The sequence below is a fragment of the Zalophus californianus genome, chromosome 17 (genome assembly GCF_009762305.2).
Source record: "Zalophus californianus isolate mZalCal1 chromosome 17, mZalCal1.pri.v2, whole genome shotgun sequence".
Lineage (NCBI taxonomy): Eukaryota > Metazoa > Chordata > Mammalia > Carnivora > Otariidae > Zalophus > Zalophus californianus.
This window is the reverse complement of record NC_045611.1, coordinates 38519164-38545112: the sequence shown is the minus strand read 5'-3', so window position 1 is coordinate 38545112 and position 25949 is coordinate 38519164. Positions and strand designations below refer to the sequence as shown.

At 52.6% G+C, this 25949-nt stretch overlaps 1 protein-coding gene across 3 annotated transcripts; it reads right to left on the bottom strand.

Annotated features, from left to right (window-relative positions):
• Nucleotides 1-11351: 11351 nt before the first annotated feature.
• POP4 (POP4 homolog, ribonuclease P/MRP subunit) lies at nucleotides 11352-24113 on the bottom strand. 3 transcript variants are annotated; one of them, XR_003524243.2, is made up of 8 exons: nucleotides 23885-24113; nucleotides 21649-21701; nucleotides 19820-20043; nucleotides 18311-18388; nucleotides 18083-18144; nucleotides 16352-16453; nucleotides 13841-15377; nucleotides 11354-13376 (listed from the first exon to the last, which is right to left on the bottom strand). XR_003524243.2 is itself a non-coding variant. In XM_027619450.2 (7 exons), exons 1-7 carry the CDS (start codon nucleotides 23889-23891, stop codon nucleotides 15287-15289), a joined length of 648 nt encoding a protein of 215 aa, XP_027475251.1. In that variant the 5' UTR covers nucleotides 23892-24105; the 3' UTR covers nucleotides 11352-15286. The 3 variants fall into 3 exon arrangements, 2 of the variants coding, with proteins under 2 accessions (XP_027475251.1, XP_027475249.1); XM_027619450.2 differs by having other exon boundaries at nucleotides 11352-15408; nucleotides 23885-24105; XM_027619448.2 differs by having other exon boundaries at nucleotides 11354-15377.
• Nucleotides 24114-25949: the final 1836 nt, after the last annotated feature.

The following is a 25949-nucleotide window of genomic DNA, read 5'->3' as shown; positions in this document are numbered from 1 at the left end:
GGGGACTCACTGAGGGTGGGTTCCCCCACGATGCCCCCCACTGTCATCCTCTGAGAGATGGAGCTGGGTGCTCTGCAGCTCCACGTGCCCCATGGCACACGCTTTGTTGGCTGCCTTCCCTTTTCTGCCTCACCCCCCAGCCCCCACCCCATTGCCAGTGTTTATCTTCACCTCCCTCCCACCCACCACCACCCCACCTTCACCTACTTGCATTGAAATCCTGGTTTCTGGCCTTTACCTGGCTGAACCCAAAGGAAGACCGTTCCTCCCCCGGTCTTATCCCTGCCCTCCCGGCTGCTGGATTGGCAAGGACTCAACACAACAGTCCTAGCACCATCCCCAAGCCCAGCCTTTTCATTGACACCAGGCACCCTGGCCTACCTATGCTTACACATCCTTATCTACTATTTTTGTCAGCCTGGGAACCTTTCTCCCTTCCGGCAGAAATACCTGTTATCTTTGGGGAACTACACCTTTCTCTCTCTTCCGGTCCTTTTATTCAGGGAGGACTGACCCCAGTGTGGGCTCCAGAGATGGATGTGCGTTGTGAGTCTGGCCGACCAGAGCACCACGTTCTTAGTCATAGTGGTTTGGGGATGTGCGCACGATCCAGGCTAGGCCAATGAGAACCCAACGCAGGCCCTTTGCTTGCTAGTGGGGATGATAGAGCCTTGCGCTGTGAAGTTCAGGCTGCTCACATGGGAATCAAATACTTCCCACCATCAGTGGGCGGGAGGCTGAGTGAGAGTAAAGCAGACATGGAAGAAAATATAACTGAGGAGGAGAAAGGCAGGTTCCTGACAACACCTTTGAGTCCCTGAAACCAGCCATGTCTGAAGTTAGAGTTGCCCCCATGCTTTCCGGTTGCAGGAACCCGGAACCACCCCTCCCCCACCACCATTTCTTTTCTTTTTTTTTTTAAATTTTTTTATTGTTATGTTAATCACCATATATTACATAATTTGTTTTGGTGTAGTGTTCCATGATTCATTGTTTGTTCATAACACCCAGTGCTCCATGCAGAATGTGCCCTGTTTAATACCCATCGCCAGGCTACCCCATCCCCCTACCCTCCTCCCCTCTAGAAACCTCAGTTTGTTTTTCAGAGTCCATCATCTCTCCTGGTTCGTCTCCCCCTCTGACTTACTCCCCTTCATTCTTCCTCTCCTGCTATCTTCTTCTTTTTTTTTTTTTCTCAAAATATGTTGCGTTATTTGTTTCAGAAGTACAGATCTGTGATTCAACAGTCTTACACAATTCACAGCGCTCACCGTAGCACATATCTTCCCCAATATCTGTCACCCAGCCACCCCATCCCTCCCACCCCCGACCACTCCAGCAACCCTCAGTTTGTTCCTGAGATTAAGAATTCCTCATATCAGTGAGGTCATATGATACATGTCTTTCTCTGATTGACTTATTTCACTCAGCATAACACCCTCCAGTTCCATCCACGTCGTTGCAAATGGCAAGATCTCATTCCTTTTGATGGCTGCATAATATTCCATTGTGTATATATACCACTTCTTCTTTATCCATTCATCTGTCCATGGACATCTTGGCTCTTTCCACAGTTTGGCTATTGTGGACATTGCTGCTATAAACATTGGGGTGCACGTACCCCTTCGGCTCCCTACATTTGTATCTTTGGGGTAAATACCCAGTAGTGCAATTGCTGGATCGAATGGTAGCTCTAATTTCAACTGTTTGAGGAACCTCCATACTGTTTTCCAGAGGGGTTGCACCAGCTTGCATTCCCACCAACAGTGGAGGAGGGTTCCCCTTTCTCCACATCCCCGCCAACATCTGTCGTTCCCTGACTTGTTAATTTTAGCCATTCTGACGGGAGTGAGGTGGTATCTCATTGAGGTTTTGATTTGGATTTCCCTGATGCCGAGCAATGTTGAGCACTTTTTCATATGCCTGTTGGCCATTTGGATGTCTTCTTCGGAAAGATGTCTGTTCATGTCTTCTGCCCATTTCTTGATTGGATTATTTGTTCTTTGGGTGTTGAGTTTGATAAGTTCTTTATAGATTTTGGATACTAGCCCTTTATCTGATATGTCATTTGCAACTATTTTCTCCCATTCTGTCGGTTGTCTTTTGGTTTTGTGGACTGTTTCTTTTGCTGTGCAGAAGCTTTTTATCTTGATGAAATCCCAATAGTTCATTTTTGCCCTGGCTTCCTGTGCCTTTGGTGATGTTTCTAGGAAGAAGTTGCTGCGGCTGAGGTCGAAGAGGTTGCTACCTGTGTTCTCCTTTAGGATTTGGATGGACTCCTGTCTCTTGTTTAGGTCTTTCAACCATTTGGATTCTATTTTTGTGTGTGGTGTAAGGAAATGGTCCAGTTTCATTCTTCTGCATGTGGCTGTCCAATTTTCCCAACACCATTTGTTGAAGAGACTGTCTTTTTTCCACTGGACATTCTTTCCTGCTTTGTCAAAGATAAGTTAACCATAGAGTTGAGGGTCCATTTCTGGGCTCTCGATTCTGTTCCATGGATCTATGTGTCTGTTTTTGTGCCAGTACCATACTGTCTTGATGATGACAGCTTTGTAATAGAGCTGGAAGTCCGGAATTGTGAGGCCGCCAGCTTTGCTTTTCTTTTTCAATATTCCTCTGGCTATTTGGGGTCTCTTCTGGTTCCATACAAATTTTAGGATTATTTGTTCCATTTCTTTGAAAAAAGTGGATGGTATTTTGATGGGGATTGCATTGAATGTGTAGATTGCTCTAGGTAGCATTGACATCTTCACAATGTTGGTTCTTCCAATCCATGAGCATGGAACGTTTTTCCATTTCTTTGTGTCTTCTTCAATTTCTTTCCTGAGTATTTTATAGTTTTCTGAGTACAGATCCTTTGCCTCTTTGGTTAAATTTATTCCTAGGTATCTTATGGTTTTGGGTGCAATTGTGCATGGGATCGACTCCTTGATTTGTCTCTCTTCTGTCTTGTTGTTGGTGTATAGGAATGCCACTGATTTCTGTGCATTGATTTTATAGCCTGCTACTTGACTCCCCACCACCATTTCTTCATAAGCTAATTTTGAGTTTGGTTTCTGCACTTCAACTGACAGATGCAGTTGATCCTTGAGCAGTGTGGGGATTAGGGGCACCGACTACCTACCTGTGCAGCTGAAAATCTGTGTATAATTTTGATTCCCCCAAACTTAGGTACTAACAGCCTGCTGTTGACTGGAAGTCTTACATAACATAAATAGTTGAGTAGCACATAATTTGTATGTGTTATATTCTCACAATAAGGTAAGCTGGAGAAGAGAAAATGTTATTAAGAAAATGTAAGGAAGAGAAAATACATTTACAGTACCACACCGTATGTTTGGAAAAAGTCCACATGTAAGTGGACCCGTGCATTTCAAACCCATGTTGGTCAAGGGTCGACTGTACATAATTCAATCCTGCTTCGATTTCTGATTGGGAGGAGAGAATGTGTATCTATGTCTCTGGGGGTGTAGGTTCTTCATGGGCAAAGTTGGTTTAAAACCCTCCAGGGGTTGCCTGAGGAAGAAATGTGTCCATAACTTTGATCAGTTAAGATGTTTTCAGCTGCAAGGTGCAGAAACTCGAACCGAAATCGGCTTGGACAAGAAGGAATTTTATTTCACATACCAGGAAGTCAAGAAGTAAAAAAGTTTGCAGGGTTGTTGACTCAGGAGTTTGGCCATATCCTCAAGGATCCTGGTTCTCTCCATTCCTCTGCCCCCGGGGTCTTCGGGGTGGGAGCTTTCCCTCAGACTGGGCTTGGTCTCAGGATGGCAGCTGAGGCCTTCCCTCCCCCGTACAGCACCATCTAGAGGAGGAAAAGGGACGGCTTGCCTGTCTTTCTAGGCTTCATTTCTAGAAACAAACTGCTCCTTTACCACCAGTGAAATTTTGTAACAGGATAAATGAGGTTACACAGCCGTAACAAGAAAATCTCGATGTCTCAGTGACTTTAAACAACAAAGGTTTATTCTTCACTGACGCTACAGGCCATAGCAGGTCAGTAAAGGGCTCTGTTTCCAAACTCTCTCAGGAACCCAGGCTGAGGCATCAGCTGCCGTCTTGAATGTTGTAGGTGATTGTGCCCAAGGGTAGGAGGTCTGGAGGGTCTCATACTCGCAGTTAAACACTCTGGCTTAGAATGACACACATGGCTTCTGCTTATGACTCATTGGCTTGGGTTAGTTTTATGGCCTCACCTGACCACAAGGAGACCAGGAAATAAATACTTTGCTGCCCAAAGTGGGGAGAACTGGAAAAACTGGGCAGACAGCACGGACAATCACAACAACTGCTCTCATGGTCTGGGATGGGGCCACATGCCCCTTTCCACGCCAATGCCTGGCCAGGGGAGAAGGATGACCGTGCTTGTCTCAGAGCCCTTGTTGGGACGGGGCATGGAGGCTGGCCAGGTCACACAGAGGCCTCGACAGCCTGGGACTGCATCTGTAACTAGTGAGATACAGCCGGTGAGGGAATATCGTTGGCAGAAGCCAGAGAGGGAGCTGAGGGGAAGATGGCCTTAGCCCACCTGATGTGTGTCCCGATGGGGGTGACTCTACTCCAGGCTTCTGACGAGGGCGAGAGCTACTTCCATAATGCGCTCGGGAGCCTGGCTGAAGTCGGCCCCCTGACGGCACCTGGGGCGACCCTGGGAGTCTCCACAGCAGGGGGAGCAAGGCTGTTCCTGCCGTCGGTCCTGTGGGTCATGCCCGTGCTCACCAGGAGGTTTCAGAGCAGGCAGCTCAGGGACTGCTTCTGTCAGGCTTCCATCAGAGGAACAGAGCCACTAGGAGATTTCATGCCCTAAAGGATTCCTTATCGGGAGTTGACCTTATCCCACTGTGAGGGCTGGTTAAACGGTCTGCACGAAGCCACTACTTCTGTGCCTGGTCCTGGCACCCGCAGCCCGAGGGGCAGGGGATGGGGGAGGGAAGATGGGTGTGACGCGGAAGACACAAGGACAGCCGGGCCCTGAGAGGCTGGCACCGCGTCAGCCCCTCCCTGTCTCCCAGCCTCCAATTTCACCCACGACGGTGTCCTCCAGGACGGGCTGGCACCCCTCCCCGTGGCCCAGGACCAGAGAAGCTGAAGGAGGCCGCAGCCAGGACACCAGTCCGATGAGCCAGCAGAGCCGCTCGGTGTGAAAGGCGACAGCACCCTGAACCCTGCACCGGCCTCCAGGGCCCTGAGAGGGACCCAGCTGCCACTGCACCTCTGCCTCCCAAATCAGGCCAAGTGTCCCTAATGCCCACCCCTGCTAACTGGGAACCGTGCATGGAAGGGAATGCTGGGAAATGTGGTGGCAGCTCGGGTGAGTTGCCTTGATGTCAGTGTGTCCCAGGAACCCTTTGCTACGTTGCACCCGTTCCTTCCTTTGAGAGCTCAGTGCCGTGGACTTCTATTGTTATTATTATTATTATCATTGCCACCATTATCCATCCTCCCTTCTTTTAAACACAGCACCTTGGTGCCCTTGGAGGAACGATCTCTTTCCCACAGTCAGTCCACGTGTTGTCAGGGCAGAGGCATGTGATCCAGGCCTGGCCAATCAGCCCCTTGGATGTCTCAGCCACAGTCTGATCAAATGGTCAAATGAGGGTGAAGGAATTGTAGGAGTGGAGGAAGGGTATCAGGAAGAAACATATCTTTCCTTCCAGCTAGACTTCAGCTAGATGGAGAGAGTGTGAGTCTCGAACGAGCACCTTGCTGCTACGGAGGCAGAGCCTGTCTGAGCAAGGAGGCAGCACAGAGCGAAGGTACAGTAAGAGAGAAGGGGTCCTGAAGACATTGTTCCATCCTCTGGATCAAGCCATGCCTGAAGGCAGTCTACTCGGATGCTTCGATTATGGGGGCCAATAAATCCCGCCCCCCCTTAACCAGTTTGCATTGGGTGTTCTGTTACTTGCAACCAAAGTAGTCCCAACTGATGCACTTGAAGGCTGTAGGTGAATCTGAAGTCTCTCGGAGTGACGGCTCAGAGACCTGAGTACATGGGACCACAGTGGAGAAGAAATACCCACCACAGTGCTCCTGAGCCAGAGAAGATCATGGGCTTCTACAGAGGGGTGGATGAATCAGGAGCTGGGTAATAGAGGAAGAAACCTAGGCTGGAGTCCAGCTCTAAGCCTGATGATCGGTGACACCTTGGCAGGCCCCCCTCACTCCTCTGAGCACCGTTTCCTTATGCATACACCTGTCATCATCTCTTATGCCAGGTGCTGGTGCAGAGCTCCCTAGTGTAGACCCAACCTAGAGCTCCTTGTGTCTAGAGAGGCCCATTTCTACAGATAGCTGAAAGAAAACGTGAGGAAATAAAATGACCTGACATATGCGCGATCCGCTTTGGCATTTTATTCTATAGGCTCTTCTACTTCATCAAAAAAGAGAGAGAAAGCATTGATCACCGCCTGCTATGGTGACTGCAAGACTCATTAAAGTTGTTTGGAAATGACTTTTTGGAAACAGCTGCATGCACCCTCTGCAAGGCATGCTGGGATGGGCTCCAGCCTGTGGATGGGCCACTGGGTAGGGGTGTCAAGAGACACCTCTCAGGAGCACAGTCCTGCCACAGAGGTGGCCCCGACACGACCACACCAGCCGTGGGCACATTCACTGATTTACTTACTCATTCTCTAGACACCGACACTGAGCCGGCCTTTGTGCTGAGCCTGGCACTCAGGGGTGGATTTCTCAGATTCCTGGTCACAGGAACAGCTGTGTGTTTACAGCACAGTGTGAAGGGTATGACAAACCTAGGCACCCGGTATCTGGGCTCTGGGCTGAGGGGCCCCTACCCAGCCTCAAAGACCGGGCCACGTGTCTGCGATGGCAAGGCACTGCTGTTGACAAAGCCCAAGCTCTCAGGCTGGTTCTTGGAGCTTATGAACTATCCATTCAGCAACAGAAAGAGCCAGGACAGAGCATATCCTAATGAGACTTACTCCATGCCTGGCCCTCTTGGCTTCTTACAACGTGGGATAGATACTCCTATCTTACAACAAGGAAGCTTGGGCTCCCCGAGGCCGACTGACTTGCCCAGGGCCGTGCAGTGTCTGCACTGGGCTTTGAACTCAGATTTCTCTTCCACTGATTAAAAACCTACAGATACCTGGGTCCCACCTGCAGGCATTCTGGTGTAATGTTAGGGGATGAGGTCTGAGCTTAGGTACTATTTGAAAAACTCGCTACGCAGTTCTACTATGCAGCCAGGGTTGAGCAGCAGGGAGGGGACTAAGGCTGCCTGGGAAGGCCTCTCTGAGAAGGTGGTGTTCAGTGTGCTCCTTGTCCCCCCAGGAGCTAAAAGGAGCGGGATATTGAACCAGAAAGACCATCCTAGTGGGGCTGGACTGGGATGGCCAACTGCCCGGGTTTGCCTGGGACTGTGCTAAACCCTGAGTGGTCCTGGGCAAACCTGGCCTGCAGCTCCAGGACAGGAAGGAGCTTGCAGGTGGGGCTGGAGGGAGGGGGCCAGGCCATGCAGGCCTCAGAGGATTGCCTTACATGTGGGAGACCGGGAGACGTGCTCCTTCGCCTCCCTGCCGGAAGGCCTAGGATCTCTTGCCACTTGGGTTTCGGGGGCAGCTGAGCCTTTGGGTCTGAGGAAAGAAGCTGTGAGGGAATGCCTCTGATTCGGGGACTGGAGCCTGAGCTGCCTGGCTTCCGGGGGCCCATTAGCACTCCGTCTTCATTATTTAGGGCCGTGACTTACCCGTAAGTCAGCCAAAGCCAGAATGGGGCTGCCCCCATAAACGCCCCTGGAATGGGGCCCAGGTGGCTGGCAGGGCCTCCGCCGAGAAGCATCAGTCTCGCTGAGCGGCCGGCAGCTCTCATTTACATTAATTAGGCAGCTGGGTAATAGGGTGTTCAATCGTTATTGCGGTCTTTAAATGCCACGCAAGCACCGCTAGGACCCGGCAGCTGGTGGGGGGCCTGCCTTGCAGACCAGAGACCTGTCCTCACCCTGGCAGGCAGCGGGGCTTGAAATTCAGGGGGGAAGGGAGGCTTCCTCGGGGTCTGATCTGGGGAGAGGGGCCTAGCCACAAGACCCAGCCTCGGCTGGGTGATCCTGGGCCAGGTGATCTCAGTGTCCTCGGCCAGCACAGGCCACTAGGGCTGACTTCTTGGGGATATTCCAAGGTTCCACCAAGAGTGTGGCCGCGGAGGGGACAGCTTTGACAAGCGACAGGTCCCATGTGCTTGGAAGATGAGACCGTACACTGTCGAACTCCGAGTTTTCAGGCGAGACCACACAGTAAACCTTGTTCCTTGTGCTTTATTCAGGACACTTATTTAACAGATGAGGACACCGAGGCACCGGGAGGTGGCTTGCCTGAGGTCACAGAGCCAAGCCGGATGACATCCCGGGGATGTGCCCACACCACTGCTTAGCCCTGGCCCAGCCCTGCCATCTTCCTCATTTCTGACCCCGGACCCAGGGCACCTTCTTCCTCCCCAGCTGCCGATCTGCCCACCTGCCCCCTCTTCCTTTCTCTGAGAAGACTTCAGTGGCTGCCCCCACCTCCCTGCCCTGCAGGCCTTGCCCTCACCCCTCCATTTACCAGCCTGGCCGGCCGGGGCCAACCTCTGCTCACCCAGCTGCGCTCCAACCTCACAGGCCACTTGGCTGTGCTTGGAGGCTCAGGTGGAGACCTGGGGGGAGGCTTGTGGACCCAAGATCTTGGTGGTGGGGTGGTAGGTGCACCTCTCCAGCCTGTTTCTGTGTATCCCTGAGGCTGACACCCTGCGCCAGGCTGCAGATGGCCCTCACAAGCCTCGGCCTCCTTGCTGGTCTCCAGCCCTGGCTCTGGCCCCTCCCCGCCCTGGCTTCCGTCACCCTGCCCAGGGCCCCAGGCGCTAGCTGCCATTCCCAGCTCTCTCCTCCAGGCCCTACTTCCCACCTCAGTTTCCTCGGCAGGGTGTCCCTTTCCTGCCTGAGCCAGCTCCGCTCTCCAGCCTCAGCTTCAGGCCATGTCCCAAGGGAGGCCTGCTCCACCTCCAGACCTGCCAGGTGCCCCGGGCATGGGCCCTGTGTCCCTCCCCAGCCCACCCTGCACCCTCCATGGCCGCTGTCACCACCACTCACTGGGAGCCTGGTGGGGACCAGGAGGTCTGCCGCAACCACTCCTTTGTGACGGGACTGCTGATACCATGGTCCCTGGAGCTCCATGGTGGGAGAGGTGGGAGGTGTTAAGATGGTGGATTTGGTGACACACCGCCCCTGTGAGCACTTCGGGTTTCCTTGCTCGAAACCCGATTCTCAGGCAACAGCCGTGAGGGTAACAGGCACGGGAGACGCTTCACTTTTGGATGCTTAGGTAGCACCCACATCGCGGACTCAGGGGTTCCTTTACAAACACATTTTTAATAGAAGTGTAACATACACAGGAAGATCACGAATCCTAAACTACAGCCGGGGGAGCCCTCCACCACTGAAGTGCTTGTGCTTGCTGCCCCCGGCTATGGGGCCACCTTCCCGGCACTGTGCGCCCTGAGGCAGCCCTTCGGGCTCTGGTGGCACAGCGGGGACTGACACCCCTCCCACCGCCCCTCTCTACGGAGGTCCCACTCCCGCTCCCGGGGCTGGAACTTGGGCTCACTGCCTCTCCTGAACAGCGGGACTGCTGTGCGTTCAGGGCAGGGTGTGCTGGTCGGTGTGGGACAAGCCCTGATTCCTAGCGTGCTGTGAACATCCCCACTGTGGCCGGTTTCCAGCTACCAGCAGGGCCACACACCTGCTCTCCTGCGCCCTCCAGGACACCCCTGGTTTAGGGGCTGTGTAACCAGGAACGGCATTACGGTCACACGTGTTTTGGGGAGACGAAGAGCAACTAGGGGCGCTTTTCCCTCTTGGCCACCACAAGGCCAACGTCCCCAGAACAGAGCGGTGGGGCACCAGCAGCTCCCTCCCTCCCTCCTGGCAGGGGCTGCAGTTCAATTCGTGGAGACTAAATGAATCTACCATAAACACCACACTCCCTCAAGCATGTCGTTTGTGGTTGAAAATGAAGGTCAAGGGTAAATTGGGCCTAGAACTCGGGTTTCCGGACTGAGCACCAGGCTTTTCATTGAGCTCGGCGTCTCCAGGCTGGGTTGCCCAGCACCAGCCATACCTGTCTCCCCCTGCACCCTGGGTCCCGTGGGTGAAGCTGGAGATGACAGAGAGGTCCCTCCACGCCCGCTGCAAGTCACAGTGCCTTGTGGCATATAAACTCACCTGGCTGGGAAGCAGCAGGGGCAGGGCCACCGCAGCACCCGGGTGCTGCTGCTGTCGGGGGAGCCCGCCCGCCTGAAATGCTGGGAGGGGGGGGCTGGGGGTCTCAGGGTGCAGCGCTGCTCTGCCGTGGAAGGCGTCTGTCGGGGCCAGATGGGGGTCACCGCGGCTGTGTGCGGCCACCCTTAGCCACCGTCGGCTCACTGTGTTGGGTCAGACAAGTATTTAACGGAACCCTCGGGATGTAGAGGGCAGGGTTCTGGATGGCACTGAGGTTACAACGGTTACAGTGGTGGACAAGCCAGGCCAAGTCCTGGTGCTCCCGGCGTCTAGGTGCTGGGGGAAGAAAAGGATGATGAACCAGCAGGGAAGGTTCCTGACAAGTGCCGTGTACATGAGAAATGAGGTCGCTTGCTAAGGGACCGCTGGGGGGCCGCTGAGAGGGAGGGAGGGAGGCCAGCGGGGGAGAGCTGAGTGCAGAGGCGGGGGCTGCCGGGAAGATGACAACAGTCTGAGTGGGACAGCGCTGTAGGGAAGGCACGGGGGCGGGACTCTGGGGAGCTGGGAGAGGCAGGCTGGGGTTAGGTCTTGGGGGGCCCTTGATGACCCTGGTCAGATGCCGGGTTTAATTCTAAGCGTGCTGGGAAGTCACTTGTGGGTTTTGAGCAGAAGACTGGTAAGATCTGAGTCCTGCATCACAAAGGTCACCTGGCTGTGGTGGGGCCACATGTGGAGGCAGGGAGGCCGCGAGGGCCGGTGGGTGAATGACTGAGGGCAGGCGCAGGGCAGACGAGGGAGAGCCGGATGGGGGGCAGGTGTGAAGACCAGACAGGTGGGAGGGCTCCTGCCTTTCTGGCCTAAGTAAGTGGGGAGACAGAAGCCGATCACCGAGGTGGGGTGGGGAGAGGCGGAGCGCACTTGTGGAGTCCATGATTCTTGCCCAGCCACGGCAGCTCAGGATGCCACTGCATATGCAGGTGGGGAGGTCAACGAGCAGTGGTGTCCATCCCCCAATGAATGTTCACTGAGCACCCATTCCAGGTCAGCGAGTGCTTCCAGATCACTGGGGACACAGCAGCCATTAAAGCGGAGTCATCGTGAGCTCACGGGAGCTCCCCCTGGGATTAGGAGAGGCAGACGATAAAGCTCTGGATTCAGGAGTGGGGGTGGGGAGAAGCAGGGCTGCCAACACCATCTTCTGAGTCAAGTGTGCTGGAAGTAGTGGGTGAGACCAGCTAAGGGGAAAGGTGAGGAGTCCAAGGATGGAGTTCAGGGCACTCCAACGTTTAGAATATTGGAAGAGAAGAGGATCCATGAAAGGACAAAGAGGGAGTGGTCAGGAGGCGGGGGACAGTCAGGGTGTCTCAGGGGACACAGAGGTGCCTCAGGAGAGAAGGCAGGGTTAACTGTCACCCTGAGAGGCCCCCTGAGATGTGGAGATGGGAAACCGTGCCCTGGCTTTGGAAGTGTAGTTCAGCTGAGCAAGATTGCTCCACGGAGTGGTGGGGGCAAAATGGGCATGCTCCCCACTTCCTCCCCTCACCCCACTCCAGCCCCCGGCCCAGACCACCCTGCCCCATCCTCGTCTGTCCCATCTCAACGCGAGCCATGCAGCGACCCGGGATGTAGGTCCATCTTCCACCCTGGCCACCCTCTCCGTACCTAGAACTCGGTCTAAGGGACCAGGCCAGCAAGCGTTGTGTGTGCAGGTGCTCGAAGGGGAGGCCAGGACGCACTATGGCTGAACCCCACTGGGGGCCCTACCCATGCTGGAGCCCTGCTGGGGATGCCGGCCCCCACACTCCTCTGTGCAGCCCGTCCTTGCGTCTGTCTACTTAGCAACACTCGTCCTTCACAGCTCAGGAAAAATTACCAAGAATGTTATTGACTCTAATTTTAATTTGTCTAGCACTCTTGTTAATGATGTCTATTTAAGACATCCATTAAAGGCCCACGAGGTTAATTAAATGGACAATTCCAATACAGTTCTATTAGAACCCCCCTATTAAATTAATATTATAGACATTTAACAGATGTCTTAATTAGGCATTATAGCTAAGAAATGCAAACTAAATTAAAACCAAAGCCACTGTCCAGAAAGAAAGCTTTTTACCATAATTTATGGCTTGTGGGGGGAATGTTCATGTTTACTCTTCAGAACCCGAGAGATCCGTCATCTGACAATCTTTTCCACCATCCGGAAAACACCATCCCAAGAGTCCCAAATCGTATATCACAGTCCAGACGTCTGAGCTGGAAGACACTTTAGACACCATCTGGAGTCTGAGAGACCCACGAAGCTGCCTGGGCCCCGCCCCTGGAGTCTGACTGCAGCCCAGGAGCTGGCTGCTTTTAACAGGTGTCCTGCAGATGCAGGAAGTTCCAGGATCCCCCTTCAGGAAACCCTCACCTGGTCTCATGGCCCCACTTGCCAGATGGTGACATGGAGGTCCCCAAAGACATGAGGACTGGGCGAATGGGTCAGCAGGATTCCGCACCTTGCCCCGTGGCTTACAACTTCTCTGGCACCTCTCTCTTCCTACTGAACTGGGCAGAACCTGACATACCTCCTATCGGTTTGGGACTGGTAGCCAGAGCCCCCCCACCCCTTCCCACCTTCCTTCCTGCTGGCCCTGGGTCTCATGGGCAGGTGATGCCCTGGGGCCTCCACGACTGCTCTGCCAGCCTGGTCCTCAGTGTCACTCTTCACATCCCAGAGCTGCCTGGATTGAGCCCCCACCTCCAGGGAGCCTCCCTGTCCGCCCTGCCACCTGTGCATGCATTTCTTCCCCCACCACCGTGCCGGGCCCCGATGGGAGGGTGAGGGAGGAGCTCAGCGGTTTGCAGAAGTGGAAGGGAAGCTGGCGATGGAGGAGCAGCTGGACCTACGTTCCTGTCTGAGCCAGTCTTGGAACCCAGGGGTGAGGGGAGTTCAAGGTCCAGCAGCTGGGCTGGCTGAACCGGCTAGTGGCGCAAGCACCCTGAGCAGGGGTGTGGGCAGGCCAGTGTCTGAGGATGGGAGCCAGGGTGGGTACTGCAGCCTTTCTGAGGGGCTCCAACAGGGGGCTTCTGTTCTGGCTGGGGCAGCTCCACGGCTATTACGGACTGAATTATGTCCCCACAAATTCCTGTCAAAGTCCTCATTCCCAGAGTGACTGCACTGAGAAAAAGAGAAAAAGGTGAAATGAGGTGATAAAGGTGGAGCCCTATCCCATAGGACTGGTGTCCTAATAAGAGGAAGAGACAACAGATCTCTCTCTCTCTCTCCACAGGTGTGCACCAAGGGAAGGCCACGCGAGGACACAGCAAGAAGGTGGCCAAGGAGAAAGCACTCACCAGACCCCAACCTTGAGGGCACCTTAATCTTGGACTTCCAGCCTCTGGAGCGGTGCGGAAGAATGTTCTGTTGTTTACCCTGCCCATCTGCAGAGTTTTGTTACGGCAGCCCAAGCTAACACAGTGGCCATGACCCGCGCCGTCCCTCACCTTCCCCTCCAGGTGCTTCGTCCTTTTCTTCCCCCTGGAAAGGCTCCGGCCTGTCCTCTGTGGGCCCTGCACTAAGGTCCGGTCCTCCACACACAGACTCGGCTCTGGGGAATATAAAGGGCCCTCGGGTCCACTCACTTCTTGGAGAACAGTGGGTCCCTGCGCTGAGGTCTCCTGGCCCTGGAGCTCCTGAGTCTCGTCCCGAGGTGGTCACCGCTCTGCCGCTCTGTGGGCCTCTCTGGTTTCTCCCGTGCGTGGACTGACACATGAGGCCGGTGTAGCTGTGTCTCCCACAGGCCTACACTTCCAAGGCCGCAGCTGTACTGGGGTCCTGCTCCTGGGGCAGTGGAGGTGGGAGACTGGACTGCAAGCTACCCCAGCGCCCCCCACCCACCGGCCCTGTGCCACAGCTGAGGCCTCAGCCTGGTTCTGCGGAGCAGCTAGTGCAGCTTCACCGGGACGCTGCCCGGGGGCCGGTGTCCTGCCTGGCCTGGGCCCTCGGGGGACGGCACAGTCCTCGGGTGGGCTGTGGGGACAACATGGCGTCCTGGAAACAGGCAGGACAGCGGTGAGTGTTCTTGTCAAGTGTCCACGGGGAAGGGGGGAGGGAAGGCTACTAAGGCAACAGCCATTCACATGGAAACTGGAGTCCGCGCCATGAAAAACAGATTTCACAAGCCAAGTGGCACTGACAACGATTTTGGAAAGCAGCTGCATATTTACACGCTGGCCACCTTTTCCCTTGCAGAGCAGTGGGCATGAGCAGAGTGCTTGAGGGAATCGCAGCACCCAGGCCGTTCCCCGCGTGGCACATTCGGATGGTCCGTGGAAGGCAGCGACCTCCTCAGTGGAGCCCAGGTGACCACGTTACACACATAGAGCATGGTCTTCTCATCCCTGTGGTCAAAAGCATGGCTCTGCAGCCAGACCGTGGGGGTCAAATCCCAGCTCAACGCTCTCAGGTGGCGAGGCCCTGGGTGAGCGAGCACGGAGGCTGAGTCCGTTGTGGCAAAACCACGCTGTCAGAGCACAGGGCTCAGCAGCCGGACCAGCTGCCCTGTCCCTGGTGGTGCTGGGACCTGCGACCTGTAGCACAGGGACTGACGGTGGCAGCGGGAGAGCATCCGAACCAACCCTGGACCTGATGAGCCACGGACCCCACACGGATGGGCACGGGCATAACCCCAAGCCTCCGGGAGGCAAAGTGGCTGCGAGCGAGGCCTTCCTGCTCTCCTGTCAGAGTCGGAATTTACGTTCCCTCACCAGGGCCTTTCTCCTCCAGTGCGGGGGCCCAGTGGGTCACATGGACAAAGCCAAGTGACTGGCACCGCTGCTTCTCCTGGAGCAAAAGAAAAAGCTCAGGGATTTACATTTTATGATTACATAGACAATGGATTCATCACGGAACACTCAGGAGACACAGAAAAGGATGCAAAATAAAAACCTAATCATGCCACCAGTCAGGTCAACTTGTGCTTATCCTGCCAGGCTTTTCTCTCAACGACCTTGGGGTCACAATCGTCTCTGCAGCAAAGACCTCACAGGTCAACTGTCCCCTTTGCTTTGAATTTCTTGGCAGATCGTTCACTTGACCGAAGCCGGAATTTGCTTCCATAAATGTAGGAAATGAAGCCATCGATTTCCACTGTGAACACACAGTTTAGCTTGGGGATAACTGGAAAAACAAAACAAAACAAAACAAAAAACTAGGAGGGAAAAGGACAAGGAAAAAAAATCCTGACAGTTAAGTTCATGTTGATGCACAATATTATTCCTAAAATGTCTGTATTAAAACATAAGTTAACAAGAAATGGAGAGTCCACAAAGCTTAGCAGCACCAGGATTATACGGCTCTATTTTGCCATAAGACCGATTTATTCAGATTTTAAATATAACTCAACACCTAATTTTCAGGGTCAAAGGCTCTAAGCCAAACTCCCAGGAAAAGTGCTAGAAGCAGATCTTCCCACATAATTCTCAGATGGACTCATGGCTTTATGCTCAGTGATGACACATAGACACCACTTTCTGAGGTTTAAAGTGAGACAAGAATAAACAAGGAAGCGGAAGGAAGCAACGAGAAAAATCAAGCTCCAAAATTCAAGGAACCAAAACCTCCCACTGTGTTTCACAATCTCAGATTTGTGGGCAAGGGGTGTGGAAATCTTGACAGCCCGGCTGCGTACGCTCATCTCCGCTAGAACAACGAGCCCTGGCACACCGGGTGGGTGAGCCCGCACTTGCCTTCCCAGAACCCAAAGGGTCACCAGGAAGGGCAAGATCCTGGAACTCCAGGAACAGGCACTACCCTAGCTCCCCTCACAGTCTGCTTAGCTCCGCTCCTCCGGCGGGAGGCAGCTCTGGGGCAGGGGAGGGTCTCAGGCATGGAAACAGACCCACGTATCTGGAAGCAAGCCAGGCAGCCCTTCCTCCCAGCGTATCTGGCTGCAGCGGTTGGCTGGGCTCCAAGATGCCCTGGGGAGAACCATGAGGGCAGAGGGTGCGCTCACCAGGCATGCAATGTACGGTCAGCAGGTATCTGCAATCTGTGCTGATGTGCGAGGCCAAACTGACCCGCTGAAGCCACGGGGAGAGGGCTGACGAAGCTGGGTGGGCCACAGGCCACAACACCCTGAGACAGTTACATACCTTTCAGGCGGTCTTCTTTGGTGAGGATTTTGAAAACGTGCTTTGTTTCCTGTAGGAGGATTCCTGTAACACCCACATAGGAGGGGCATTTGGATTTTGTGACTGCAAAGGAAAAGGGCATTCAAGGCCTCAGCCTCGGTGGTGCTCGGGGAGCCACAACCAGCTAGGTGGGGGCGGTGGGGAGTGGGGGGGGCTCCTCAGCTGGACAGGGACCAAGCTGGATGAGAATCCCAGGTCCCAATCTCCTGCCTGTGGCTCTATAGCCTCTGGGCTGCTTTGACAAGGTGTCCTTTGGAGGGCCTGCAGCCACGGGGGTCTTGGGAGGGACTATGGAGCCAAGAGGCCACGTGTATGTCCAGCACCACCAAGACCCACACATTGCTGGGACGGGGCCAAGTCTCACTGATGGCATCTGAAGGAACACCTGTCCATCATGGCCTTCCCATGACGTCCCAAACTCTGGCCAGCATGGAATTTTGCTACAGGCTGTGGGGGAGTGAGTGAGGTGAACTGCCACCACAGGCAGCCGGTCCCTCAGCTCTCCTGACCCATGTCCCAGCATAACCCGTAGCCATTCACTGAGCACCTCCTACGTGCCTGGCACTGTCCAAGGTCAGTGCCGGGCACGGGAGTGAACAAGACTGTCCTAGGTTCTGCTCTCAAGGAGCTGATGTTCTAACGCTAGAAGGTGAATGTGACCACGTCAGATGACTGCATTTTCTGATAGCGGTAACTGTTATGAAGAAAAAACAGAAGGTAATGGGGAGGAGGGTCACTTGTAGGCCCTTGGAGAGAGTGACATCTGAGTAGGGACCTGAATAATGGGAAGCAGTCAGTCTGTGAACACACAGAACTCTGGGCAGAGGGAAGGAACAAATGCAAAAGCCCCGAGGTGGGGCCAAACCTGGTGTGTGAGAAGCAGAAAGCAGGCTGATGTGGTTAGACCTGGTGCTCGATAAAGTCAGAGAGGGCTTTTAGGCCACAGTAAGGAAGCAGAAGACAAACATGGCCTGAATTTTGGTATAAAACCTTCCCTCTGGCTGCCTGGTTGGGGGAGAAGCAGTGTGTCAGCAGGGAGAGGGTTAGGCAGCTTCTACAGGAATCCAGGGGAGACGGTGGTGGCTCGGATTCGGGTGCTAGGACATGCTGATGGATTGGTGCTGAGGCATCAGGGAAGAAGAAACGCGATCCCACCCAGGTTTTGGGCCTGAACAACCAGGGTAAACAGTGCTACCATGACCGGAGCTGGGGAACACTGGGGCAGGGGCTGAGGTGAGGAGGCCGGAGCTGTTGGGTGTATGGAAAAGTTGTGATGCCTCCCGGACATGTGGGTGGCTGTGCACAGTGGCAGTTGGATGAATGAAGATGTTCAGGGGAAGGTCTGCCCTGGATACGTCACTGGGAGCTGGGAGTCCGTACTGAGACTGACAACTGGGGGGAGATGGATGAAAGGGACTTCCCATTCAGGGCTGGGGGCACGTGCCACCAGCTGTGTGCCCCCTGGGAGAGCACTAGGGGTCCCTGTGTGGAAAGGCACATAAAGACCATTTAGAGTGTATCCAAAAGGTGGCCAGAACGAGTTCAAGTAGCTGGTCATTTCCCACCCTCAATGCTGGTGACCTGGAAATACCCACGTGACAAGGAGTGTGTCTAGCCCTGTGGCACAGGGCCGCACTGCCACCGAGTGACAGTGCGGGCGTGCGGGGGACCATGTGCTCTTAGGCGAGGTACCTGAAACAAGAGCCCCGTGAAGATCTGCCTTTAACAGCTTGGCCTGAATCATCTGTGGCTGCCTAGGAGGGAAACAGAAGCCCTCAGTGTCGAGCATGATCAAGAGTTCTGAAGGGCGCACACAGGTCTACAAATTTCTGTAGCCAGCTGGCTCAGAAGGCTGCGTTTACAGTCATCGTAAGCCTTGGGTTCTGCCCCAGAGGGCAAGGCTTCAGACATGCAACTCACGTGTCTGGCTTGAGACCACCGCACAGGTCCCGAATGTATTGTTTCCAGAGTTCATGCAGAGGGAGAAAAAGACTGTACCTGTGGCAAAGTTAGAGAGAAGTAAAAAGTTAGGTGACATGAGCTTGGGACAAGAGCACAGAGCGTGGCCTGATGCCAAGGACCCCGAGCTGGGTCACTGGGGACTGGCTGTGGATGCTAGTTCTAGAGTAGATAACCCGACTGACTACAGTCAAGTGCTTCCCCCTCCTGAGCCTCAACTTCTGCTGCTAGAACCCTCTTGAGGCTAAGGAGGGGAGGAAGGGGGTGCCCTCCTTTGCCCCTCCCTCCTTCCTGCTGGCAGATGCAGCCTGGACAGCTGGAGCTCCAGCAGACCCCAGACCAGGAGGCACCATGCACAGATGGAGGAGAAGCAGGGTGCTCCCAGGGTGGCACTGCCGAGTCTCTGCCACCAGCCCGGGGCAGAGGGGCAGGGGAGTGCTCATCTGGACTGCTTTCATGAAATAAACTTCAGTCTTGCTTAACCACTACTCTTTGAGGTCTTCTGCTACAAGAGCTGACCTGGTGAGGGGAGTAAACAGGAGCTGCTGGCTGCCAGGGACGTCCCCACATAAGGGAACAGGTCTGTCTGGAAGGTGAGTGAGCAAGTTGTGGGACACAGGGGAGGGACCAGGTGAGAGGACCTCAAAGGCTTTCCTCTGGGGTCATTATTACTGGTCCTTGTGACTCATGGGGAACCTGTTATAGGGAACTGTTGGTCAGACCAAGGAGAACCTCAGGCTCAAACTCGAAGTGGGCTCTACTGGTGCAGACACCGGAGGACACCAGAGGAAACCTGGGCAGGCAGTCGCCCCTTCCTCTACCCAAAGTCCAGCTCTTTTTGCAAGCGAGGTCACGGACAAAGTGACTGACTTTGTCCTGTGGGATGTGGGAGGCTATTTGGCTACAGATCTTGGAGCGAAGGTCTACAAACAGTCCGAAGATGAGCATATGCAGGAGCATGGCCAAGGAGGGATGATGCAGTGTCAGCTGGAGGGAGGTGCACGTCCTCCCACAGAGTGATGCCTTCTTTTCAGAAACTTCTGAAACACGTGGGCAGCATGCTCTTTGGCAATAAAACCCAGTGGATGATTCTGTCTAGTGCTATTAAAAGCTAGAAAGAGTATATATTAAGATACATCAGTCCCTCTCGTTCTAGGAAAGCTGAAAGACAAACAGCCTGCTGCCATGGGTAACAGACTCACTTATGGTATGGGTCTCATTAGTTAAGGCTAGGACCGAAGCCAGACAGTAAAACAGCAAGAGCCTCACTGTGCCTTGCTTTAAAAGCCAAGTGCAAACCTAGCCTGAATTGGTAAAGGAAGGCTGCCCCCTTGTGGCATAAGTGGGAGAGGCTCCCTTAGCTTCAGGGGAAAAGGGGCTGCCAGCCCTGCTACTGGGCTTCACAAATTCACACCCACTCCAGGAAGATCCAGCTGCCTTAGGTAGAAAGGCAGAAAGGGCTTGGCATACCTCTGCTGCTCTGGCTTAATGTCAAAGAGGCGCAGCTCCCTCCTCTGCCTGGCGGAGAGGCCTTTGGATTTTTTTTTCTTCTCTTTTTGCTTCCGGCGAGTGGAGTACTCCAGGACCACAGCCTTGCGCTGCAGCTGGTTCTCACGGGTTTGCTGGCTCATGTGGGGCGTGCTGCGCTTCAGGAAGGCCCTCACGAAGGCCTCGGCCTGCTGGGCTCCCAGAAGCTGCATGGGGACAGGGTGGCATGGTGCTCACTGTTCTGGTGGGGGCAGCCCCCAACCCCAGGCTCTCTGACAAACCACAGATAGGATGCCTTCACTGACCCATCTGTGTCCCGACTGAGCCTCACACAGCCTCTCATCTGCTGAATGTGAGCCACCCACAGCTGTCCAGATGTGAAAGTCACACTCAAAGACCAATTAGTGACTGCGCACAAAACAGCCACATCAAAGTCAACTTCCTATTCCACTTCTCTGAGGTTATTTTGACGAGGATATAAAAAAAAAACAAAACCCCAAACCCTTTACATTAGGAAGAAAAGACTTCTCTGATCCTTGGCAGGGAGGAAAGCTTGAGAAATGTATGACAACAATATTTATTCAGTCGTGACCAGATGAGGGCAAGCTCAGAGTAGAACCAAGCTGTGGCCTTGAAGGAAATGATCCTAACACTTGGGAAAATGGTACCTCCTGGTGCCCCAGGGTGGGCCACGCCTTGGGGGGTAGGAATTTTGACACGGTGCCCAAGCTGCAATCCTCTTTACGTGCGTTTGGCCCCATGGTACGTCATGGCTACTCACTAGGTCTGCTCCCCCAGATCTTGGGGAAAGGAAGTAGCAGTGCACCTCAGCTTCCTGTGCTCACTCTCTCCCACACAGAGCAGAACAGCATTTGACCGTGACCTAGCACAGACTCCTAGGACATATGGGCAAAAGAACTGTCCTGAGTGCAATTCTTGAGAGAACTCCGAACGTCACTGCCTCTCACGTTGGGACTTCCACCGTCTACTCCTCATTCAGCTGCCCATGTCCTAGGTCGGCCACAGCCCAGGCGGCACTGCCTGCCCAGGTCCTGCCTCTTGGCTGGGGATTTCCTGAAACCCTGTTGCGCTAACCAGGCTGCCAACCCCGTGAAGCTAATGTGTCAATAATCACGTTCTCCCTTATGGAGAAGGGGGCTGGCGAGGGTGTGATGTGAGACACTCGATCTTCAAGGCGGCTCACAGTAAGGATGACGGTCAGCTTCCACTTGGCACCTTTAGATACTAACTAAAGAGTCATTGTCATCATTATTATTATAGTGACAGGACAATTATTTGCTTCTTTTAAATACCTAAGTGGCCCTTCTTCAAGAAGAAACCAAATAAAGGTGTATCAGTCTTTTAAAATCTTGATTTCATGTTAACTCCCTCATTAGGAGTCCCCAGTGGGGTTTCTGCCAAACTGACAAAGCATGTTTGCAGCATCCAGATACAATCCATAAATTCCACTGAGGAAACTGATCTGCCTGCCCTCTTCAAGAGTAAAGGGGCCACCGTGACAAGGATAAATGACAGCGCTCACCAGGACAGGTTTCAGCTGGACACAGCCTAGGGTCCCCTACACAGTGGGAGATGACACAAGGAGCAAGAGGTCCCAGTTAACTGAACAAGGGAAAAAGAGGCCAGCATATGGAAACAGGCCAGCAGAACAACAGATCTTGACTAAGCCTAACTCGTCTACTGGAAAGATGAGGAGTAAGATGTGGGAAGGACATCTAAAGCAGTACGAGGTATTGAGCCATCTTTGTCATCACCTCTGCTGCTCCCAGACTTCCTGCCATGCATTGTACCTGAACGTCGAACTCTTTGGCCTCTTCCTGAGAAAAGGAATGGTAGACCACACCTGGGGGATTCAAACAAACAACAAGAAATGATCAACTCAGTTTGGGTACAGCTATAAGACCCACGACTTTTCTAACTATGAAACTATGCTTATTTAGACATAGGAGAAGATGGGGGTGCTACAAAGAGCCCAACCTTCTTGGATGCCTCTTATTATACCCTCTGGCCGCCCATCCTAGGAGTTCCAAGAGTGTGCTTTCAAGCAGTGCTTCTCGGGGTGCCTGGGTGGCTCAGTCAGTTGAATGTCCAACTGTTGATTTCGTCTCAGGTCATGATCTCAGGGTCCTGGGACTGAGTCCTGTATCTGGCTGAGCTCTAGGCGAGTCTGCTTGAGAATCTCTCTCTTCCTCTGTCCCTCCCCTCCAAGTCCTCTCTCTATTAAATAAATCTTTAAAAAGAAATAAAAATAAAACAATGCTTCTCAAATACGAATTCATGTAGGAATCTCTAGGTTCTTATTAAAATGTAGATACTTGGGCTCCACTCCCAGATCTGGCATTTCTTTCTTTTTTTTTTTTTAAATTTATTCATTTGAGAGAGAGAGAGAAGAGAAAGCATATGGAAGTGGGGTGGGGGGGTCAGAGAGACAGAGAAGGAGAAGCAAACTCCCCACTGAGCAGGGCGTCTGATGCGGGGCTCCATCCCAGGAACCTGGGACCATGACCTAAGCCGAAGGCAGATGCTTAACTTGCTAAGCTACCCAGGTACCCCCGGATCCTGTATTTCTAAGAAGTTTCAGATGCTACTGCAGTTTAGTAGATCATACTAGGAACTGACTGGTTTAATATACCACAGGTTAGGAGATTGAATAGTTGCTCTGTAAGTCTAATTAAGTAAATCATTTAAAAGTTATATGATAGAGTTTCCCAGGATGCAGATGGTTGGAAATACCACATTTTGTTGACTGTAAGATGTTTAAAAAAAAAAGATTTTTCACATTTAATGTCTATGAAATTGAGGTGTAGCATACAATAGATGGTGTCCTACACTGATAAAATACAGTAGGTCTTTCTTCAAGCTCAAAATATATATTGATCAATGTGGTTTCAACCTCTAAATAAACTCCACACTCCTGTTTCTTACTTCATTTGTGTGAAGAAGAAAAACATGGTTCTGGGGACAGAGTATGGGTATCAATGGAATAAGTATAAGACAAAGGCCTGGTTTAAGTGTCAAAAGACTTGAAAATCTGGTTTACAGGACACTCTGTAAATCCCACCCCTGCTCCCTTGTGCTTCCTTGAGTACATTTGAACAAGCAAACCGAAGTGTTTGTATTATACAATATACACAGTATATTATATTATATACAGAGTCTGATTCTCCTTCAAATGCAAGAATGGCATTAAAACCTGTTTCTAAAGAGCAACCCCAGGAATGACTTTGCTTCAACTGTCACAGGTGCTTCGATTAGACTTGAAAGTCTTTTCTGGAACAATACACATCTACCAGTTATTGAGCACTCATTACTTGCCATGCCCCTGGCTAAAAGCTATACATTTTATCTCATTATTTTTCTGAACAATCCTTTAAAGGAGATATTATCCTATAATGCACATGAGAAAACTGAAGCTCAGATATACTGAGACACATCACTTGATCACAGAGATAGGGAGTGGCAGAGGTGGAAATGAACATACTAGTCCAAAGACCAATTTTAACGTTGTCTACACTCTCCTGCTTATAACTGCCCTGGGAGCTTGCTCCCTTCTTTGGCACAGTTATTCTCCGCTCAACTCCCAAAGTCCTGGGTTACCATACCATTCCTCAGCACGCTCCCAGCGCTTTCCACCAGACAAGGGTCCTTTCCTGGAACAGCAGGCTGGGCAGGCACCACTATCAGTACCTCACAGAAGGGGAAACCAGGTCGTGGAGAGGATCGGGCCCTTAACCACTGTCACCAGGTGGCAGGTAGCGGCCAAGTCGGCCCCAGGCCTTGGGTCCTCCTTTAGCACACTAAGCAGGCCCCTTGGGGACCTGTCGCCAGCTCTGACATACATCTCTAGCTCAGAGACTGAGCCAGGCCAACCGGGACTCTGGGCCTCGGTTTCACTTATGTAAGGCGGGACATTCCCCTAGCAGTTTCATTCGGTCTCCGCTGCGAACCCGTTCACCTACCAGCACCAAGTTCCCGACCCTTTACATCCCACCCCTCCCCAGCTTAGAGGCCTTCAACCTCGCTTACTCTTCATCCTCGGCCGCTTCCGGGGCGCTCTGGTGACGTTTTCCGCAGGCGTCCTTCACTCTTGACCTCTCTTCACTGTCTTCAGCAGCCCTCAGCCATCAGAACTTCTCTTGTCAAAGTTTGGGCTGGAGCGACTTCTTGTGCCCGAGCTCACGCGCCACGCTAAGTCGCCAGACCGAGACGCTCCAACTCTCAGAGGGGGTCGCAAGCGCTCAGGCTCGCGAATGACGTCACCCGTGACGTCAATGACGGGCGCCGACCTACGGTAGCGCATGCGCTTTGAGGGCGGCTCCGCCGCCCCCAGAGGCCCTGCTAGTCCTGAGGTTGTCTCTGCTTCGTGGGGCTTTCTCAGCTCGCGTATACTGTAGGTTGGGGTGGGGGGAGGCCAGAAACCGTGGGGTTGCGGGCGGTTAGGGCGTGTGGACTGCTTGTCAAGAGCTGGAGTAGAGCGGGGCGAGACGGCCTGAAGAGGACCACGGGGACCTAGGGTATCAGGGGAGGACAGAAAGGGGTCGCGGATGGTGGGAATGAGGTACGTGGGGTCTTTAATCAGCCTTCTCTACGGATTAGCCGAGGCACTGACGTTGGGATAGACGGCTTACGCTCCAGTTTTGCCCTGCTGCTCAACTAGCTGTGTGACCTCGCTTAAGGCACTTCCCATCACCGGGCCTCCCTTTTCCCATCAGCTGTGAGTGGTTTGGGCCTGATGGTCTGAACGTTTTCTTGAGACCCAGAATGTTAGTTTCTGTCCGGAAGTTAAAAGGCAAGGAAGTGATGCTCATTGTTCTGGGGGAGGGTCCAAGAATTGGGGCTGGACGGCCTGGCGCAGACCTCTCACAAGTGACCCGGTGTGCAGCACTGCACAGCCTTCATTTCTGCGGAGTGCGGTTCAGGAGAGCAGTTTAGCCCCTCCACTTCAAGTCAGTGGGTCTCAACTTCCAGTAAGGTATAAAGTCCTTTTAAGGGAACAAAAATTCTCTAGGAACCCTGAGGTTTTATGTACACAGATCCTAGTTTGGGAAATATTGTTTCAGTTGTTTTTGGGTAGTGACCTTGTGCCATTTTGATCTTAAACATAGGACTGCAGGCCTGAACTTCAGTGGCTATAATGTGGCTGAACGTGAACCTTGTATGTATATTACCATCAAAGTGGAATTACATTTAAATGTATTGCGCTTGAAGATGACTGAGAATAGTTAGGAGTCTGTGAGACTAAGCTTGAGAAACTGCTCTTGGGGATCCATACCATGTGAACTACCAAATGTGAATTTTAAAATAGCAGCATGAGACAGCAGAAGATAGAGTCAATTTCAGTGCTGTAGTCTCAAGGGGGCCCTTTTGAGCAGGACCTTTGTGATTATGGTGACAAGGGAGAAGGCCGACTTTGGTCTTTGAGAGCTTCTTTCTTGGGGTTGTTAGGACTCTTTATCTCCCAATTGACCCCTTCTGAAGTCGACCAAGTCAGCTTGGAGGACTGCCAGTCTTCCTCGGAGTTCCCTGCTTGTGGTGGGGTGAGCACTAAGAACTGCAGTTACTTTGTAATTCCCTGATCACTAAATCGTTTTTTAAAAAACCAAATAAAGCACTTTATTTCTTCAGGAAATAAATGTCTGTGTATGCAGAGTGGCACCTGTCCTTACAGATACCGGTATTATTGTGATTGTTGTTTACGATAGTAAAAACTTGGAAACCACTTCATATTCAACAATAGTGGATTAAATAAATGAAGTATGTGCTAATTAATTAGGTTAATTAAATGTATTGCAATCAGAGGGTGGGCTTCAAAAATTCAGATTCCTCAGCATCCCTGGAGATTCTTATTTAGTATGTGAATCCTAAGAATCTGTATTTAAAAAAAAAAAGTTCCCAGGTGATTTTGTGAGTAATTAGGTTTGGGAACTATAGTATGGTACATGATAAAACTTAATATGATAGAACACCACACAGCCATTAAACAAATTACAAATTTTTAAAAGGTTACAAAATATTAACATCAAACTAAGTGTAAACAGAAAAAGGATTGGAAAGACATATTACTGTATAGGAAGTTTTTAATGGCTGTATA